We start from the raw sequence: 20,000 nt of genomic DNA, 5'->3' as shown, positions 1-20,000 counted from the left end.
ACAGCACAGGCCAACCAAACCCCCTGGAGCTGCAGGAGGTAAGGGAGCTAGAGGAGCAGTGGAAGCTATAATATGAGAGAGCCTCTGAGCCTGCAGGTGAAAGGGAGGGGTGCTTTTTATAGCAGCAGGATAGAGAGACAATTTGAGAAGATAACATGGAGGTCAGACAAGTCCGGCTAGGCTAGGAATGGGCTTCGTTGTACTAGATTTGCCCTGACCGGATGGTGCCTGGGCCTCGGCTGGAGAAGTTCAGGGCTCTGGGGTGAGTTAGTTAGAGTGAGTTAGTTAAAGCATACGGCTCTCTTGGGAGCCAGCCTCAGAGGAGCCATCAAGAAGACATGGTGTCAGAAGGAGGCGTCTGCAGTTGACAGGGGAGCTGTGAGGCTATGACACCAGGGAGACATGGCGGGAGTCACAGCTGGATATGTCCCCCGGGCCCTGGGTTGAGGCAGGAGGAGAATACACACTGGGGCCTTAACAGGTGGAGAGGAAACAGATGAGAGAAGTAAAGTAAGAGAAAGCAGAAAGACATTTACATTACATTTACGTCATTTAGCAGACGCTCTTATCCAGAGTGCATACATAATTAAAAAAAAAAAATAATCATACTGGCCCCCCGTGGGAATCAAACCCACAACCCTGGCGTTGCAAAAGCCATGCTCTACCAACTGAGCTACATCCCTGCCGGCCATTCCCTCCCCTACCCTGGACGACGCTGGGCCAATTGTGCGCCGCCCGACAGAGACATGGACAGAAATGACAAAGAGTTTGATTGTGTGCAGAGAGTGGAGAAAGAGATGGGGAGAGAGGTGGAAAGAGAGATTAAGCCCCAGGTGGAGAGAGAAGAGAGAGCGAAGCCGTAACAAAACATCCTCTCACCTCACCTTGAGCCTAGCCCTAGACTGAAGAACTCATTCCAACCCACTAGCTTCCATCAGCAGTCATGCTGTCACTTGGGCTGGACTAGAGAGCTTTCAGTCTGCTGGTAAACTGTGAGGATGTGGTCTGACCACTCCAACAACCACCTACAGCACAGAGCTCAGCCTGTACTGCCTGTCAGTCAACCACCAGCTCCACACAGACAGAAATAGAAAAAGCATAGTATAAACAGAGAGACAATTTGAATTACCTTTAGTGGCACAATGAAGACAAACTAATGCCATGTCATGAGCAAATATTTGAGCAAATGAGCAATGAGAGAATGAGAAAGAAATCAGAAGAGAAGAGAAACAGAGGATGAAAGAGCAGAGATGAAGGAGTGAGAGGGAACAATGAGAACAATAAAAAGCAGAGAGGACAGAGAAATAAAACGGAAGAAAAAGAAGAAGAAGAAGAAGAAGAAGAAGAAGAAGAAGAAGAAGAAGAAGAAGAAGAATACAGAGAGATAGAGCTGGAGGCAGGGTAGGCTGTCAGACAGGAACTCACAGAGCCACTGACCTGCAGAGAGAACATATATCGGCAGAGAGAAGAGAGAGTGGAGGGCACGCAGTGACCAGTGTACCGCTGGCAGCAGTGTCACATGCCAACATCTGGTGCCTCCTGTGAGAGGCCTATAGTCAGCCTGGAGCTCTGCTACAGCACACTGGCATGGGGCGCATTCATATTCCCCATACAATGTATGAATAGCAAGTGAGTGGGAGATAGGTTGACCTGGTCAAATGCTGTATCAGGTTAGCATGGCACCCTGCTGGAAAAAGCCAATGGTTACTCAGCAGAGAGAAGCAAAACTCTGACAGTTTACTCAGAGAATCCCTGGAAATCACTCTACTGGCAGGCCTAGGAGCACAAGGGCAGCGCAGGGAGAGACCCCATAAGCTCCTCTGTCGGTGTGTGTCACTACTTGACCCTAACACTGGAGTGTTGGTGTGAGTAAAAGTCTCACTCCCTTTCTCTCTACTGCTTTTAAGCTCTCTCTCTCTCTCTCTCTCTCTCTCTCTCTCTCTCTCTCTCTCTCTCTCTCTCTCTCTCTCTCTCTCTCTCTCTCGCTCTCTCTCTCTCTCTCTCTATTTCACCCCCTCTCTCAGGACATAGTGTCAGAGCTGGGAAAGGGAGAAGGGAGTGGGTGTGAGGTAGCCAGCAGGCACTGAGTCACTCTTTCAGGTTACTTTGTGCTGTACAATAGAAGTACTAAGTCACTCAACAGACTCACACGTCGTCTTAGCAGAAACAGGAGGTCTCAAAAGGAAGAGAAGGTCTCTGAGCAGGAGACAAGAGTGAAAGAGAGATGCTCATATTCAGCCCCTGTTGTCCTGACATGGCTCTCTCGCTCTCTCTCTCTCTCTGTCTCTCTCCACTAACTACTACACTCTAGTCCACACTAACAGCACTGTCGTGTTTGGTTCAGTCAAGTGTGGGGACTTAGCTTTTTTTCACAGCAGATGTTCCATTCTGGGTCAGTGAGATCAAGAGCAGTTTAGCAGCAGCCAAGGTGTGCAGGCATTTTACTTGTACATGCCTTATGGACTCTATAGTATTGTCTTCTGAGTATTTCCTCTTTCGTTGACTACTAATTTCCTGTAGAACTATATTCACGAATTCTAATTCAAAACGTACACTGAGTATACAAAACATTAAGAACACCTGCTCTTTACATGACATAGACTGACCAGGTGAATCCAGGTGAAAGTTATGATCCCTTATTGATGTAACTTGTTAAATCCACTTCCATCAGTGTAGATGAAGGGGAGGAGACAGGTAAAAGACGGGTTTTTAAGCCTTGAGACAATTGAGACATGGATTGTTTATGTATGCCATTCAGAGGGTGAATGGGCAAGACAAACGATTTAAGTGCCTTTGGACGGGGTATGGTAGTAGGTGCCAGGCACATCAGTTTGAGCGACACCTTATAGAGTCCATCCCCGGCGAATTGAGGCGGTTCTGAGGGAAAGGGGGGGGGGGGGGGTGCAACTCAATATTAGGAAGGTGTTCATCTTTATTCGTCCAGTTGGCTATCTATCTATCTATCTATCTATCTATCTATCTATCTATCTATCTATCTATCTATCTATCTATCTATCTATCTATCTATCTATCTATCTATCTATCTATCTATCTATCTATCTATCTATCTGTCTGTCTGTCTGTCTGTCTGTCTGTCTGTCTGTCTGTCTGTCTGTCTGTCTGTCTGTCTGTCTGTCTGTCTGTCTGTCTGTCTGTCTGTCTGTCTGTCTGTCTGTCTGTCTGTCTGTCTGTCTGTCTGTCTGTCTGTCTGTCTGTCTGTCTGTCTGTCTGTCTGTCTGTCCGTCCGTCCGTCCGTCCGTCCGTCCGTCCGTCCGTCCGTCCGTCCGTCCGTCCGTCCGTCCGTCCGTCCGTCCGTCCGTCCGTCCGTCCGTCCGTCCGTGTCTGTCTGTCTGTCTATCTATCCCTGCCTTATCCATTGTATCTGGTTCTCTCTCTGTAGTATCCCTGGTTCAGCTGTGTGTGCCTTCGACATGGAGCAGCTGGCTGGGGTGTTTGATGGGAGATTCAAGGAGCAAAAGTCACCTGAGTCTATATGGACCCCTGTTCCTGACGAGCTCATTCCCAAACCAAGGTACAGTATCACCTAACATAGAGCATTGATCTACTGTATGAGTTTAGTCGTGTAATACTATGTTAGTTGGCTTATAGCTCCTTTCTCACAGTTCAACATTGGTAAACATTGGTAATGTGAGCTTGTGCCTCAGTACTATGGTACTATTGCCAGCAGCATACCACCCTGCATCGCACTGCTAGCTTGCAGGGTTGGTCCTTGGATGGGAGAACAGATGCTGCTGGAAGTGGTGTTGGAGGGCCAGTAGGAGACACTCTTTCCTCTGGTCTAAAAAAAATATGCCCCAGGGCAGTGATTGGGGACATTGCCCTGTGTATGGTGCCATCTTTTGGCTGGGAGGTTAAACGGGTGTCCTGACTCTCTGTGGTCACCAAATATCCCATGGCACTTATTATAAGAGTAGGGGTGTTAACCCTGGTGTCCTTGCTACATTTCCAATCTGTCCCTCCTACCATTTTATTTTTATTTAATTTATTTAACCTTTATTTAACCAGGTAAGCCAGTTGAGAACAAGTTCTCATTTACAACTGCGACCTGGCCAAGATAAACCAAAGCAGTGCGATAAAAACAACAACACAGAGTTACATATGGGGTAAAAAAACATAAAGTCAAAAAATACAACAGAAAATATATATACAGTGTGTGCAAATGTAGCAAGTTATGGAGGTAAGGCAATAAATAGGCTATAGTGCGAAATAATTACAATTAGTATTAACACTGGAATGCTAGATGTGCAAGAGATTATGTGCAAATAGAGATACTGGGGTGCAAAAGAGCAAAATAAATAACAATATAGGGATGAGGTAGTTGGGTGGGCTAATTTCAGATGGGCTGTGTACAGGTGCAGTGATCGGTAAGGTGCTCTGACAACTGATGCTTAAAGTTAGTGAGGGAGATAAGAGTCTCCAGCTTCAGAGATTTTTGCAATTCGTTCCAGTCAATGGCAGCAGAGAACTGGAAGGAATGGCGGCCAAAGGAGGTGTTGGCTTTGGGAATGACCAGTGAGATATACCTGCTGGAGCGCAGACTACGGGTGGGTGCTGCTATCGTGACCAATGAGCTAAGATAAGGCGGGGATTTGCCTAGCAGTGATTTATAGATGGCCTGGAGCCAGTGGGTTTGACGACGAACATGTAGTGAGGACCAGCCAACAAGAGCGTACAGGTCACAGTGGTGGGTAGTGTACCATCATGGCCACCTAATCATCCCTAACCCTAATCATCCAATTGGCTCATTCATCCCCCCTCCTCTCCCCTGTAACTATTCCCCAGGGCATTGCTGTAAAATGAGAATGTGTTCTCAGTGAACTTGCCTGATAAAAATAAATAAATACAAATATGGGTCAGCCTGTGCTAAGCCCTGTTCCCTCCACAGGCCAGGAGGGTGTGCTGTCCAGGGCTCCAGATTCAACTCATCCAATGGTTTCCCTGATGAGATGCTGAACTTTGTGAAGACCCACCCCCTGATGGATGAGGCCGTGCCTTCACTGGGTCAGAGGCCCTGGATCGTCAGAACCATGGTCAGGTGAGGCTCCACTCTGCTCTCTTATCACAGACATCAGATAAGACATCAACATACTGTTCTGTTGCCCTGAGATATGTAGACTTCTATGGTGTCTTACCATGTCTCAGGGCAAACTGTGTTGAGGGCTTGCTAACAAACAAAAACATGGACCCATACACCCAGACATAATTTGCATGAACACACAGGAATTAGCCTCTTGGTCGGTGCTCCTTCTGTTTATGCTGGCCAGTCGATCCGCTCACTGTGAGAGTTTGCTGCAGGAGGCAAGCAGCTGGAATGTATCAAACCCCGCTGGCCACCAGCCGAGCCCTAGCACGGAGGAGAAGATTAGTGTGACAAGTTGTATGTGGCATATTAAATACCCAGTGGAACAACTTCTTGTATTTTAGAACATTGACTCATACACACAGGACTCATGTAGTTCAACAACGGTGCTATTGTCTCAAGACAAGTCCATTAATCTGAATGATATTAATGGGTACTCTTGGTAATTAGTTCTGTATGTAAATTAGATGAATATTTTACTGTGTGAATCTCATTTAGTTGGTCTGGAGCGCCAATGCAGTATGATTAGACAGTGAGAGGTATGCAGGTAGGCCCTATTCCAAATTGAGCCCTAGACACTACCCTAAGTAATTAATGTACGATTTGATGGGATCATTTAAGCTTCATTAAAATTGTAACAGCAGCTGCCCTATGCCGTTTGACAGACTAGGTGGAATTAACACAATATTGCTTACTCCAATCCTCTCAGGTCCACCCAAGAGCCTATTGGGTAATCCGGACTAGGGGTCAACATGGGTTTGGATAGACTGTCTTTATCTCACCACTATATCTGCCTGTCCAGGTACCAGCTGAATAAGATGGTGATGGACACAGAGGCTGGCCCCTACAGGAACCGAACAGTGCTCTTCCTGGGCTCCAGCCGGGGAACCATCCTCAAGTTCCTGATCGTCCCCAACTGGGACAACACTGTGTCCAGCAGCAATGTCTTCCTGGAGGAGCTGGAGGGCTTCAACCCTGACAAGTAAGGGTTAACAGGTTACAGACAGTCTCTAATGGGTTTTTTGGTGCGGTATTGTGATCGTCTTCTTAATAATCTCTAAGTGTTTCACTGTAACACATATGTGGGACCGCAGGGGGGATAGGAAGCAGTCTAAGCAGATGGGGTATTAGTTGGTTATTATCTTTCACTGAGCCCAATTAGAAACGTTTAAGCAAGAGTCTCCTAACCAGAGCTACAGCGGCTGCTAATTGTGCCCCCTGATCTATTCTCTGCTCAGACTGAGGGGGAAATGGGGCTCATTTTACTGTAGTAGGATACACTGTTGCGGAGCAGCACAAACTTAATCGGCAGGTGAAAGGAGGTTCCAAGCGTAACTTCGCTACCCTTCAAAACAATTCATTCATTTAGGCGTCAGCGCAATGTTCCATTCCACAAATGACTAAATGGGGAGCAGAGGAGTCAGATCACAGGAACAATTAATTAAGGCTGCAGCAGTAGCAGTGGTGGTGCCGGTGTATGAGTGGGTTTGGGTGTGATTTGCTGTGCGGTGACGGTGGCGTGGCTGTGAGCCTGGTATAGGGGTGGGTGACAGGGCTGGCAGTCACCCTCATAGCAGGGAGCCAGCTAATCAGGAGACAGGGAATGGAAAAATCAGATCAGCATTTTCCCAGCCTGTCCTTCCTTAACCCCAGACCATCTCCCCTAATGGGTCCAGGGTAGATAGATGGGCCACCGCCACCATCACCGGGGCAACGGGAACACAAGACATCACAGAGAGAGATCCACCATGCCCAAATTGGTTTGTGATTGGCTGCCATAATGAACCAGGAAATTACGCGGTGGAAATGGAGAGACTAATGGTCCACACCTTCATTATTCTCTCTACCTGTCTCCATTTGATTCTTTCTTACTTTTACTTGTTTGCTTGTTCTCGCTCTCTCTCCGTCTCTCTCTCTCTCTCTCTCTCTCTCTCTCTCTCTGTCTCTCTCTCTCTCTCTCCGTCTCTCTCTCTCTCTCTCTCTCTCTCTCTCTCTCTCTCTCTCTCTCTCTCTCGTCTCTCTCTCTCTCTCTCTCTCTCTCTCTCTCTCTCTCTCTCTCTCTCTCTCTCTCCGTCTCTCTCTCTCTCACTCCTCCGTCAGTCTGGTTTCTCACATAGTGGATGTTTGTTGTGAGGTATGACTCACAGCTTGGCCGTACCGTATTGTAATAATAATAATAATAATAATAATAATAATAATAATAATAATAATAATAATAATAATAATGATAATAATGTATTACATTTCTATAGAATCTCAAACCTGTAGTGTGTGATAAATTCCCCCTAATGACTCCTCAGCTCACAGCCATGTTTATTACCATGCATGAGTCCACATATGTATATAGATCGATACAAATCCAGCCTACAAAGGAAGGTGTGTGGATGATATGGTAGTGCTAAGTGCCAATTAGAGCTAATGCAGGGTGTAGCTGGTGGCTTGTTTGATGTCCATCCAACCCTAGACCTCACCCATCAGTCATCGGCACACTGCATACTGAAGATGACACTGTGACAACCAGGCATTGCCATGCTTTAGAAGGCATGTTACTGCTTTTACTGGTATTGTTGTGCTTTTATTTATATACTGGTTTGAGTTATACTGGTTTGAGTTATACTGGTTTGAGTTATACTAGTTTGAGTTATACTTCATGAAGCATTAGGTGTGAAGAATTGAGCAGTGAGTGTTGTCTTGGCATAATGTGTAATGAGATCAATATGGAATAGAGCAGGGTTCTGTGCAGTCAGTGTGTGATATGATGTTTGATATTGGGGTGCATTAATACGTTAACTATGTGTGTGTGTGTGTGTGTGTGTGTGTGTGTTTGTGTGTGTGTGTGTGTGTGTGTGTGTGTGTCCAGGTGTGGGGAGGACACTCCTCAGGCGAGGCAGTTGTTGTCCCTGACTATGGACCGGGTGAGCCACTCTCTGCTGCTGGCCTTCCCCTCCTGTGTAGTCAGGGTCCCTGTGGCACGATGCCAGCTCTACTCACGCTGCATGAAGTAAGTCACACACACACCTCACACACACCTTTCAGCTCTACACTCTCATCTGTAGCCCACACACACCTCTCAGCCACATACGGTATATATGTCACACACCCTAACCCCCGTCCACCACCGATCATTAAAATCACACCTTTAGTCAGGCCCTAAACCTTCTGCCTACCCTCAGTGCACCTAAATACTTTACCACATCCCCAGGTGCTCTTCCACAGATCTGTAAATCCAAAATACCACAACACAAGTCTTACTTTCTTTCTTGCTGACCCACCACTGAGTCGTATTGCCTTGATGCCAGCAGTCTCTATACCTAGTGAGGCATGACATACAGTAACCCATATTTCACATTTGTAATGTGTTCACTGAACCCGGGGACTCATACGTGTGTAATCCAGTGCACATTGGGAATGGATCCATGGTGTCTGTGTGCCCTGGGTGATGCATCACTAAAGACAGTGTTTACTCTGTTTATCTCCAGGAACTGCATCGCCTCCAGGGACCCCTACTGTGGCTGGACCAGAGGAAGCACCTGCTCCCTCCTCAGGCCCGGGACCAGGTGAGATGCTAGGGGTGACGCTGCTCTGGCCTCTGTCTGTCTCTATGTCTGGTCCCTGTCTGCTATGGACCTGTCCCGTGTCTCGCTGGTACCTTTGTACTCTGTCTTGTTTTTGTCTGGCATTCATTTGACCTCTGTTGTACCTATACCTGCCCTCTGTCTCTCTCTGGTCTCTGTCTGGTCTCTGTCTGGTCTCTGTCTGGTCTCTGTCTGGTCTCTGTATGATCTCTGTCTGGTCTCTGTATGATCTCTGTCCGATCTCTGTCCGGTCTCTGTCTGGTGGTCTCTGTCTAGTCTCTGTCTGGTGTTCTCTGTCTGGTCTCTGTCTGGTCTCTCTCTGGTCTCTGTCTGGTCGTCTCTGTCTGGTCTCTGTCTGGTCTCTGTCTGGTCTCTGTCTGGTCTCTGTTTGGTCTGTACCTGCTCTCTGTTTCGTCTATACCTGCTGGACCACCTGGGTTGCTGTAACACTCTTTATTTGTACTGAGTGAGTTAGGCTTAGGTTCTGACAGAGCCTACAGTTTATAAGCCTGCAGCACAAGCTGTCACTGCACAAACATGTCCTCATTTAGTTTTACTATCCTGTCAGAGCGAGCTGTGTTCATTAATTCATCCAGGATGTCTTCTATTGCCGTTGTGTGTTCACAACAATGCTGCATTCTTCAACACAGCTTGATACCCAGAGCTGTGTGTACGTCTTTGTCAGGGTTGTGTTGGTCTTGTGCTCCTGCCACAGGAAGATTCCTGCCTGTCTTGGCAGCTCACCTCTTGTTCTGGTCTGTAAACCCTCCCACTCCCTCCCCGCTCCCCCACCACTTCCCCTCGCGTCCACCCAGCACGGTGAAATAAAATCTATCTTTAGAGAGGCTGCTTATTGATTTATGTGTGCAAACAGGTACAGTGCCAGCAGTATCAGACAACAGAGCCTTAAAGAGCACCTTACGGCCTCACCGTTATACAATTAAGACTCCTGTGTTGTGATTTGATTTAGCAAGGGCGGTCAACTTGCCCATCGATCCTGTATCGAGTGATGCCCCAGTTCCAGTTTGAGGATGAATTCCATTTGGAAAAGTCAAAACAATGCTGGGCAATGAAGAAACTCTCAGTAGTTTGCAATATAAGACTGTGACATGTACTATATTGAAAGAAAGATAATTAAGTTCCTTACTGATTAGTTTATGTGTTGATATTGTATTATTACTATAGGTGTTTTGTACCTGTTTATCAGACTTCATATTGCTCAGTTATAACTTTACCACTAATATGGCCTCCTGTAGACAATTCGTCCTTAAACTAATTTACATTTTCTCCGCTGAGGGTATTGTTACAAAACATTGCCATCCTACCCAGCTACTCTAAAGATTACAGCCTGCGGCCTGCAGTTACCCAACACAATATACCCTATCAGGGTGAGCAATATATTCACAATTAGCCTCCAACCACTTCAGTGTAAACTAACTTCTCAAAGTTACTCAGTTAGCCTGCTTGTTGTCTGGGCCTTTTTAACTAATTGCAGATGGTAGAGCAGAAGACACATCTCAGTGAGCTGTCTGTGGCTGTTACTGTGCTGCCTGCCCTTTAGCCCTGGGCACTTTCCATGTTTAAATTACATAATTGGACGGGGGCCATTTTGAAGGCCAAACTGCAGCCGTTTCTCCTCGTTAGAGGGCCTTTATGGTATACATTCACTAGATTAGAATAACTAGCTGATGTTTCTCTGGATATGGGCCATGACTAAGATTGGCCTGCTCTCTCCAGGGGAGTATAATGCACCTGGTCTGGTTTCACTGCCGCTGGAACTCAACGGTTTAATTTCCTTTTTATTTTGTCGCTTCAGCATATAATGTCAGAGCTCCCTTTGGTTTTCCAAGGTCTCATATTACCAAAGTAGAAATGGTAAATTATTTTTAAAGTACGAGGGGAAAGCGCAGATCCAGACCTGCTTTCAGAGGTGGGGATATACTGTACAGTATTATTACTATCCAACTCCACACAAAAAACGATTCTTGTCATTTGCTGGTACATTTGATAGTGTTTTGTTTACCAGAGAAAAGCAGACATTTCTGTCAGTAACCAAAGCCGTTCCATTATGTATTGTTTGTGTCCGTTGATAAATGACTGCGTCTTTCCCCTCTTCCAGACTGCCGTTTGAGCAAGACGTAGAACACGGCAACGTGTCCCACTTGGGCGACTGTGACGGTAAGAGAAGTGCTTCTTTCCGTCCTCTCAACCTGTGTTGAGAAGTATTAGTGTTGATTCTGTGTTCCTTACATAATTGCCTTCTCTAGGGTAGAACATAATACACTACTGCTGCCTAGCTCCATATCATCATTGCCATGTTGAAATCCCCATGTATGTTTTACCATCTTTTCCTCCTCTCTGTTTACTCTATCTTTTGGCAATGTTTAGAATCTTTTACAATTTTTTTCACTTCTGGCTGATTATGATGCATCTTTTATTTAATTTTTTTTATTTTACCTTTATTTAACTACGCAAGTCAGTTAAGAACAAATTCTTATTTACAATGACGGCCTACACTGGCCAAACCCGGACAACGCTGGGCCAATTGTGCGCTGCCCTATGGGACTCCCAATCACGGTCGGTTGTGATACAGCCTGGAATCGAACCAGGGGGTCTGAAGTGACGCCTCAAGCACTGAGATGCAGTACCTTAGACCGCTATGCCACTCGCCTTAATCTTTCCTAGTTGTTTTCTGTTATGAAAATGAAGGCGGCACAGCAAAGCAAAGCGATCCCTCAGACAGAAATCTCCTCGACTCCCGTGGCTCTTTTGATCCAACCGCTAATTCTGATGAGACATTTGTTAATGCTCCACCTCTTCAAGTTCCCCCGAGTTCATCTGCCATGCACCTCGAGAGCCACTCAGATTAATATTACATAACGGTCACACACGTGCCTCTAATCCTGCATCAGAGGGGAAGCTGCTCTCCCACCCCTGGACCCCTCTGGGTCCTGCTCTTTGTCTGTCTACGGGTGCTGGGCCGGTGCCTTGTGACTCTTCCTCTAAGCTTGCTTGACCCTGTGTGGTCAGAAGAGATAGAGGTGCATTATCCTCAGCTCCGGATGTGGCCAGTATTCTCCAATTTGAGCTGTCTTTGATAACGGTTCTGATACATTTACATTTACTGACATGACATGATACTGACATGACAAACGTGTGGCGGTCCTGACTTCTGCTGACAGAGGTGCTGTTGGTTGTCTCAAGATGAATGGTGCTCGGTAGCCCTGTGTACACTTGCCAAAATGGTGCGCAGGAATCAGCCTATCAACAGCCAGAATCATTAGACACTGTGTCTTAGATAGTGATGACTTTGTGCTTCAATTACCTCCTCCTATTGATGCTAAATCAGTTTTTACAGCACATAGTTTCCCCAGTGTACATCACTCACATGGTCTACACAGATTTCTGTATCTCTGTATCTATCAATAGACCAGACAGTCTGAGAAAGACAAAAAGCTGCAAGTAGAAAAGAGACCAGTTATGACATTTCATCATTCATAGTGTTACTCTTTGAAACCTGTGAAGTATCGTCTTCATTCTCACATCACTCAATCACACACACACACACACACACACACACACATACACACACACACACACGCACACACACACACACACACACACACACACACACACACACACACACACACACACACACACACACACACACACACACACACACACACACACACACACACACACACACACACACACACACACACACACACACACACTGAAGGCAGGTGTGAGACTACAAAGCTCTGAGGTAGATTAGACAGAAGGATATCAGTCCATATCTCTCTATCTGACACATCTCACCTGACTGAATCTCTAGCAGGCAGATAGAAAAGGGCCTGCTGTGCTCCATCCATCTATCTATGGGTTAATGCAGCATTCATCACCCTCTCCCTCCCTCCTTCTCTCTCTCCCCGAGTGAGGGAGCGTAACCGGGCTCTGCAGCTCCTCAGTGGTGCCCCCACTGCACACACACAGCGCCGGGCTAGGGCCCACCGAGCCGAAGCCACAGCCAAGCTCCAGCCAGACCCCACTCCCCCCCCCCCGTCGGTGGCCCACAGAGGGAGATGGATGGACGGCCCTGCTAACAGCCCATCTTACTGCCTGTCCCTCTCCTTAGCCAGAGAAAAGTACCCCTGGAATGAGAGGAGGGGGAATCGATTTTCATCTCCTCTTTGGCTCGATCTGTCGAATAAATATCAGGAGGGAATCTATAAAGCATTCTGCAGCCGTGAGGGCTGAGGGGCTGAAGGAGGGAGGGGGTGAGGGAGGAAGGTGAGGGGGGGTGAGGAAGGAGACGTGGCTGAGCCCGGAGTCCTGGACAGGGGCGTGACAAATGGAGTGAGAAGGCCACTGCCATGTCTGGAGTCACCGAATTGTCACTGCTCCCATTACCGACAGCGTGACGAGGCAGTTACTCTGTCAGGTGACACATGAAGGCTGCCTGCTCCTGCTCTCTCACCTCGCTTTTGCTCTCACCTTTCTCTCCCTCTCCCTCTCCCTCCATCTATCCTTCTACAGTATCAAAGTTAGAGCATGCTTCAGTGCAGGAACAGTATATCCCATGGTGGTTTACCTCAGCCCAGTCCAGGTTAGGAGAGAGGCAGTCACAGTCTCTCTTCCTCTACTCAACAACACAGAGATCTTAATTAGGGATCAGTTCAGGACAGGAGCTTGCGATTTCCTCCCTGAAATGTCAGACGTTTGGGATGCCTGACTCCTCTAAATCAGGCCTGATCAAAGCAGATGGAGACATCACAGCTTTTAATTGAGCTGACCTGTGGTGAAGGGCTGCTTAGTCAGATGAGTCCAATCAGAACTCTGTGTGTGTGTGTGTGTGTGTGTGTGTGTGTGTGTGTGTGTGTGTGTGTGTGTGTGTGTGTGTGTGTGTGTGTGTGTGTGTGTGTGTGTGTGTGTGTGTGTGTGTGTGTGTGTGTGAGAGAGAGAGAGAGAGCATGTGTGCGTGTGTGTTTGCATGTGCGTGGCTCTGCATGCTGAGGGCCTATCCTACCTGGCATCAGGCCCACAGCCTACAGCTCAATCACTCTGTCCCCAGAGCTGCCCGAGCCTAATGCTGGATTTAGACTTTTAATCATGTTTGAGTTGAGCCCAGTCAGCTCTGGAAACTCCTCTAAACTTGTCAGGTAATAAACACCAGCAGTGTAAACACAAAAATGAGCGGGATTTTAGTCCAGGCGTCAACTGATGGTCTAATGTGTCAGCTCCACTTACGAGCAGTTATTGCACCACACGACTGCAGAGTTCAGGTTTTCCAGGTCATGACCTAACTTGCAGGAGTATCAGTTACAACAGGGTAAGCTCGGCTAAGTGTCGGGCTAAACATCAACCGTCTACTATTTCCTTTGTTGTAAGGGACCTTTAACTCTCACAAAATGTAAAACAATGTCAATAGGAAAAGGCTAGAACCCTATAGTGGCATTTCTTCACCCATAAGCTACAGACAGCATGGTACCAGTGATAAGGTTCCAATGCTCCCACTGGCTTCACTAGCAGACTCTCTGGGAATCAACAGCAATTTCTGTTGGCACAAAAAGCTCATCAGCTAAAGTGAACTGTATTAAACCAGGTGAAATGGTAGAGAATGCTGTCACTGCAGGAGAGAGTCTCGCGGAGTCCCACTGGCACGATCCCTCGTTCCAAGTCAACACTTTTCAAATCGGCCTTTTCCCAGAAAGACGTCTCCGGGAAGCCGAGTAGGTTTCCATCTGTGTGAACCAAGACAAAATGTGATAGTCAACTCTTACGCTCCTTCGCTGCTCGCTCGCCATTCACTCCTTCCATGCCACCTTGAAAGCACTCAGGCATAATGACATACCCTCACCAGCGAGCAGAGCAGTTACAGATGGAAGCAATTATGGTGCTGTGAAAATATTTCCCAATGTAAGGCAGTGTTTTGACTTGGAGAACAGTGGGTTGCGATCACAAATTAATTGAGGTCCACAGCACATCAATGAAGCGAGAGCAGGAGAGATCTGACGCAGTTGCGTCATGTTAGTGGAGAGAGCATTTGTTAGCAAATTTACGACATCGAGTCATTCTAATTTGTGTGGGTTAGGGAATGTTCCTCTTAGAGGCCTGAAAGGAGCCTGTAAAGATGAGTGCTTTATATTTACATTGTGGGAGTAGTAAGTAAAGCGTTTAAACCTCTAGATGACAAATGCATTCCCTGAGGCTGAACCCAACAGAGACACTGCAGCAATCCTTCTCTGACTGCCCTGGGAGAGCTGCTCTGTCTGAGAGCTTGGTGACCTTTACTACGCTGAAGTCATCCGTGCCCGACGGTCCATGCTCCGCTCCTCGCACGAGAAGGAGGCGGGGGCGACCCACGCGCCCCAGACGCCAGCCTTCGTTCCTGTCACACACGTCTCAGCAACAAAGCAATGATCTGAGACGCTTCAGCTGGGCCTATCCTACCTGCTGTCTGACGAGAGGTGCAGGTTTGTGAAATGTGAGGGAGTTTCAAAGTGCAGCATCAAACCCTGAATATCTAGAGGACTCCTGAAGAGCTTATTCTCTTTCATGTGGGTCTCTTTTGTGTGGAGTGTGGTGAGAAGAGAGAGGTAGGAGAGATGGGGAGTCCTGTGTCAGCCACCTGAGGGAGAGAGAGAGAGAGAGAGAGAGAGAGAGAGAGAGAGAGAGAGAGAGCGAGCAGGGAGAGCAGAGAGAGTAGAGAGAGAGCAGGTAGCAAGGTGAAAACTGATGGGCTAGCAACTCTCCTCCGTCAGCGGGTATCAGAGAGAGCATGACAAACAGCTGCCGTGAGGTGCCGACCGAGCCGGGCCGATCGCTGGCTAACACACCGCCATCGGGCCTCTGCGTGTCAATATAAAAATAAAAAAAAGACACAAATTCATGCCGAACTGCAGAGTGCTGATCTGGTGAAGGATGATAAATGCCTCAGTCTACTGCATTCTTGGGCCCCACGCTTCATGGCTGAGGAAAAAGTGTTCCAACAGCAGTTAGTTAGGTCCCAGAGCCCCATAATGCCTCATTCCTAACTCTCACAGAGTGACATCGTCTCTGAGACTCGTGGGATTGTCTCTCACTGAGACTATAATCCAGCATGCTGTTCCCAGGTAACATTCGGCCTCGCCTCGCCTCACTAGTCTCCACACCCACTGTATTGATCACCTTAAAGGGGATTTTGTCCAGTTCACCAGAAAAGCTGTGTATCTGATGCCTCATCTCACTGAGGATTGGTCTCATTGTGTACAGGAGGCTTTTCTAAAGCCATGGGCCTGTGGAGGAGCGGAGGTATGGCGCTGGAGGCATGTTATTAAACGTGTGTCGTAAATCAGAGGAGCAGGGCGGAGGAGCTGATTCAATCAGCCAACCAGATGGGCTGGAGTCCCAACCAATGCTAGATGGTTTAATCATCCCACTACTAAACCTTAAGCAGTGTGTGATGGGAACAAATCCAATGCCTAAACACTGAGGTGTTAACCCCAAAACAAATAGTTGTGTGTTTTCAGCTGGTGGTCATATTGTAAATTGTGGTACGTACAGCCGTGGCACGCTAGATTTATGTCTATAGCATGTGAGAAAGATTAAGTTGAAATAGTGAGGTACAGTTGAAGTCGGACGTGTACATACACTTAGGTTGGAGTCATTGAAACTCGGTTTTCAACCACTCCACAAATTTCTTGTTAACAAACTATCGTTTTGGCAAGTCAGTTAGGACATCTACTTTGTGCAAATAAGCATGCCCCATTCAAAAGATATAGCCCCTGGTTCTCCTCAGACTTGACTGCCCTTGACCAGCACAAAAACATCCTGTGGCGTACTGCATTAGCATCTAACAGCCCCCGCGATATGCAACTTTTCAGGGAAGTCAGGTACCAATATACACAATCAGTTAGGAAAGCAAAGGCTAGCTTTTTCAAACAGAAATTTGCATCCTGTAGCACTAACTCCAAAAAGTTTTGGGACACTGTAAAGTCCATGGAGAATAAGAGCACCTCCTCCCAACTGCCCACTGCACTAGGAAGTGGCTAGGAAACACTGTCACCACCGATAAATCTACAATAATCGAGAATTTCAACAAGCATTTTGCTACGGCTGGCCATGCTTCAGACAGATGATGATGTTGTTCTGAAAGAGCTGAAAAATCTGGACCCCTAAAAATCAGCTGGGCTAGACAATCTGGACCCTTTCTTTCTAAAATTAGCAGCCGAAATTGTCGCAACCCCTATTACTAGCCTGTTCAACCTCTCTTTCGTAACGTCTGAGATCCCCAGAGATTGGAAAGCTGCCGCGGTCATCCCCCTCTTCAAAGGGGGTGACACTCTAGATCCAAACTGTTACAGACCTATATCCATCCTGCCCTGCCTTTCGAAAGTTTTTGAAAGCCAAGTTAACAAACAGATCACCAACCATTTCGAATCCCACCGTACCTTCTCCGCTATGCAATCCGGTTTCCGAGCTGGTCATGGGTGCACCTCAGCTACGCTCAAGGTCCTAAACGATATTATAACCGCAATCGATAAAAGACAATACTGCGCAGCCATCTTCATCGACCTGGCCAAGGCTTTCGACTCTGTCAACCACCGCATTCTTATTGGCAGACTAAATAGCCTTGGTTTCTCAAATGACTGCCTCGCCTGGTTCACCAACTACTTCTCAGATAGAGTTCAATGTGTCAAATCGGAGGGCCTGTTGTCTGGACCTCTGGCAGTCTCTATGGGGGTGCCACAGGGTTCAATTCTCGGGCCGACTCTATTCTCTGTGTATATCAATGATGTTGCTCTTGCTGCTGGTGATGCTCGGATCCACCTCTATGCGGACGACACCATTTTGTATACATCTAGCCCTTCATTGGACACTGTGTTAACAAACCTCAAAACGAGCTTCAACACCATACAACACTCCTTCCATAGCCTCCAACTGCTCTTAAACACTAGTAAAACTAAATGCATGCTCTTCAACCGAACGCTGCTTGCACCCGCCCACCCGACTAGAATCACTACTCTCGGCGGGTATGACCTAGAGTATGTGGACAACTACAAATACCTAAGTGTCTGGTTAGACTGTAAACTCTCCTTCCAGACTCACATTAAGCATCTCCAATCAAAAGTTAGATCTAGAATCGGCTTCCTATTTCGCAACAAAGCCTCCTTCACTCATGCTGCCAAACATGCCCTCGTAAAACTGACTATCCTACCGATCCTTGACTTCGGCGATGTCATTTACAAAATAGCCTCCAACACTCTACTCAGCAAATTGGATATAGTCTATCACAGTGCCATCCGTTTTGTCACCAAAGCCCCATATACTACCCACCATTGTGACCTGTATGCTCTTGTTGGCTGGCCCTCACTACATATTCGTCGCCAAACCCACTGGCTCCAGGTCATCTATAAATCACTGCTAGGCAAATCCCTGTCTTATCTTAGCTCACTGGTCACCATAGCAACACCCACCCGTAGTCTGCGCTCCGGCAGGTATATCTCACTGGTCATCCCCAAAGCCAACACCTCCTTTGGCCACCATTCCTTCCAGTTCTCTGCTGCCAATGACTGGAACGAACTGCAAAAATCTCTGAAGCTGGAGACTCTTATCTCCCTCACTAACTTTAGGCGTCAGTTGTCAGAGCAGCTTACCGATCACTGCACCTGTACACAGCCCATCTGAAACTAGCCCATCCAACTACCTCTTCCCCATATTGTTATTTATTTTGCTAATTTGCACCCCAGTATCTCTATTTGCAAATCATCTTTTGCACATCTATCATTCCAGTGTTAATACGAAATTGTAACTATTTTGCACTATGGCCTATTTATTGCCTTACCTCCATAATTTACTACATTCGGACACACTGTATATATATTTTCTGTTGTATTTTTGACTTTATGTTTTGTTTACCCCATATGTAACTCTGTGTTGTTGTTTTTATCGCACTGCTTTGCTTTATCTTGGCCAGGTCACAGTTGTAAATGAGAACCTGTTCTCAACTGGCTTACCTGGTTAAATAAAGGTGAAATAAATAATGTAAAAAAATAAGTGCATGACACGTAATTTTTCCAACAATTATTTACAGATTATTTCACTTACAATTCACTGTCTCACAATTCCAGTGGGTCAGAAGTTTACATACAAGTTGACCGTGCCTTTAAACACCTTGGAAAATTCCAGAAAATGATGTCATGGCTTTAGAAGCTTCTGATAGGCTACCTGACATCATTTGAGTCAATTGGACGTGTACCTGTGGATGTATTTCAAGGCCTACCTTCAAACTCAGTGCCTCTTTGCTTGACATCATGGGAAAATCAAAAGAAATCAGCCAAGACCTCAGAAAACATTTTGTAGACCTCCACAAGTCTGGTTCATCCTTGGGAGCAATTTCCAAACGCCTGAAGGTACCACGTTCATCTGTACAAACAATAGTACGCAAGTATAAACACCATGGGACCACGCAGCCGTCATACTGCTCAGGAAGGAGACACGTTCTGTCTCCTAGAGATGAACATACTTTGGTGCGAAAAGTGCAAATCAATCCCAGAACAACAGCAAAGGACCTTGTGAAGATACTGGAGGAAACAGGTACAAAAGTATTTATATCCACAGTAAAACTAGTCCTATATCGACATAACCTGAAAGGCCGCTCAGCAAGGAAGAAGGCACTGCTCCAAAACCGCCATAAAAAAGCCAGACTACGGTTTGCAACTGCACATGGGGACAAAGATCTTACTTTTTGGAAAAATGTCCTCTGGTCTGATGAAACAAAAATAGAACTGTTTAGCCATAATGAACATCGCTATGTTTGGAGGAAAAAGGGGGTCGCTTGCAAGCCGAAGAACACCATCCCAACCGTGAAGCACGGGGGTGGCAGCATCATGCTGTGGGGGTGCTTTGCTGCAGGAGGGACTGGTGCACTTCACAAAATAGATGGCATCATGAGGAAGGAAAATTATGTGGATATATTGAAGCAACATCTCAAGATATCAGTCAGGAAGTTAAAGCTTGGATGCAAATTGGTCTTCCAAATGGACTATGACCCCAAGCATACTTCCAAAGTTGTGGCAAAATGGCTTAAGGACAACAAAGTCAAGGTATTGGAGTGGCCATCACAAAGCCCTGACCTCAATCCCATAGAAAATTTGTGGGCAGAACTGAAAAGGCGTGTGCGAGCAAGGAGGCCTACAAACCTGACTCAGTTACACCAGCTGTCAGGAGGAAGGGGCCAAAATTCACCCAACTTATTGTGAGAAGCTTGTGGAAGGCTACCCGAAACGTTTGACCCAAGTTAAACAATTTAAAGGCAATGCTACCAAATGCTAATTGAGTGTATG

At 46.7% G+C, this 20,000-nt stretch overlaps 1 protein-coding gene across 1 annotated transcript in view; it reads left to right on the top strand.

The window, feature by feature from the left end:
* Positions 1 to 20,000, top strand: part of LOC311149056 (semaphorin-6B-like) — a gene marked incomplete at its 5' end in the record, with an annotated part of 73,869 nt that overhangs the window by 35,326 nt on the left and 18,543 nt on the right. Inside the window, 6 exons of the mRNA XM_084186158.1 lie at positions 3,401 to 3,532; positions 4,907 to 5,056; positions 5,904 to 6,083; positions 7,962 to 8,102; positions 8,581 to 8,658; positions 10,796 to 10,854. Coding sequence (XP_084042284.1) covers positions 3,401 to 3,532; positions 4,907 to 5,056; positions 5,904 to 6,083; positions 7,962 to 8,102; positions 8,581 to 8,658; positions 10,796 to 10,854 — 740 coding nt within the window. The remainder of the gene's footprint in view (positions 1 to 3,400; positions 3,533 to 4,906; positions 5,057 to 5,903; positions 6,084 to 7,961; positions 8,103 to 8,580; positions 8,659 to 10,795; positions 10,855 to 20,000) is intronic.

Source organism: Coregonus lavaretus (assembly GCF_964263955.1).
Source record: "Coregonus lavaretus genome assembly, chromosome: 21".
In the NCBI taxonomy this organism is placed as follows: Eukaryota; Metazoa; Chordata; class Actinopteri; order Salmoniformes; family Salmonidae; genus Coregonus; species Coregonus lavaretus.
The sequence above is the reverse complement of the archived record's forward strand: the minus strand, read 5'-3'. Positions and strand labels throughout refer to the sequence as shown.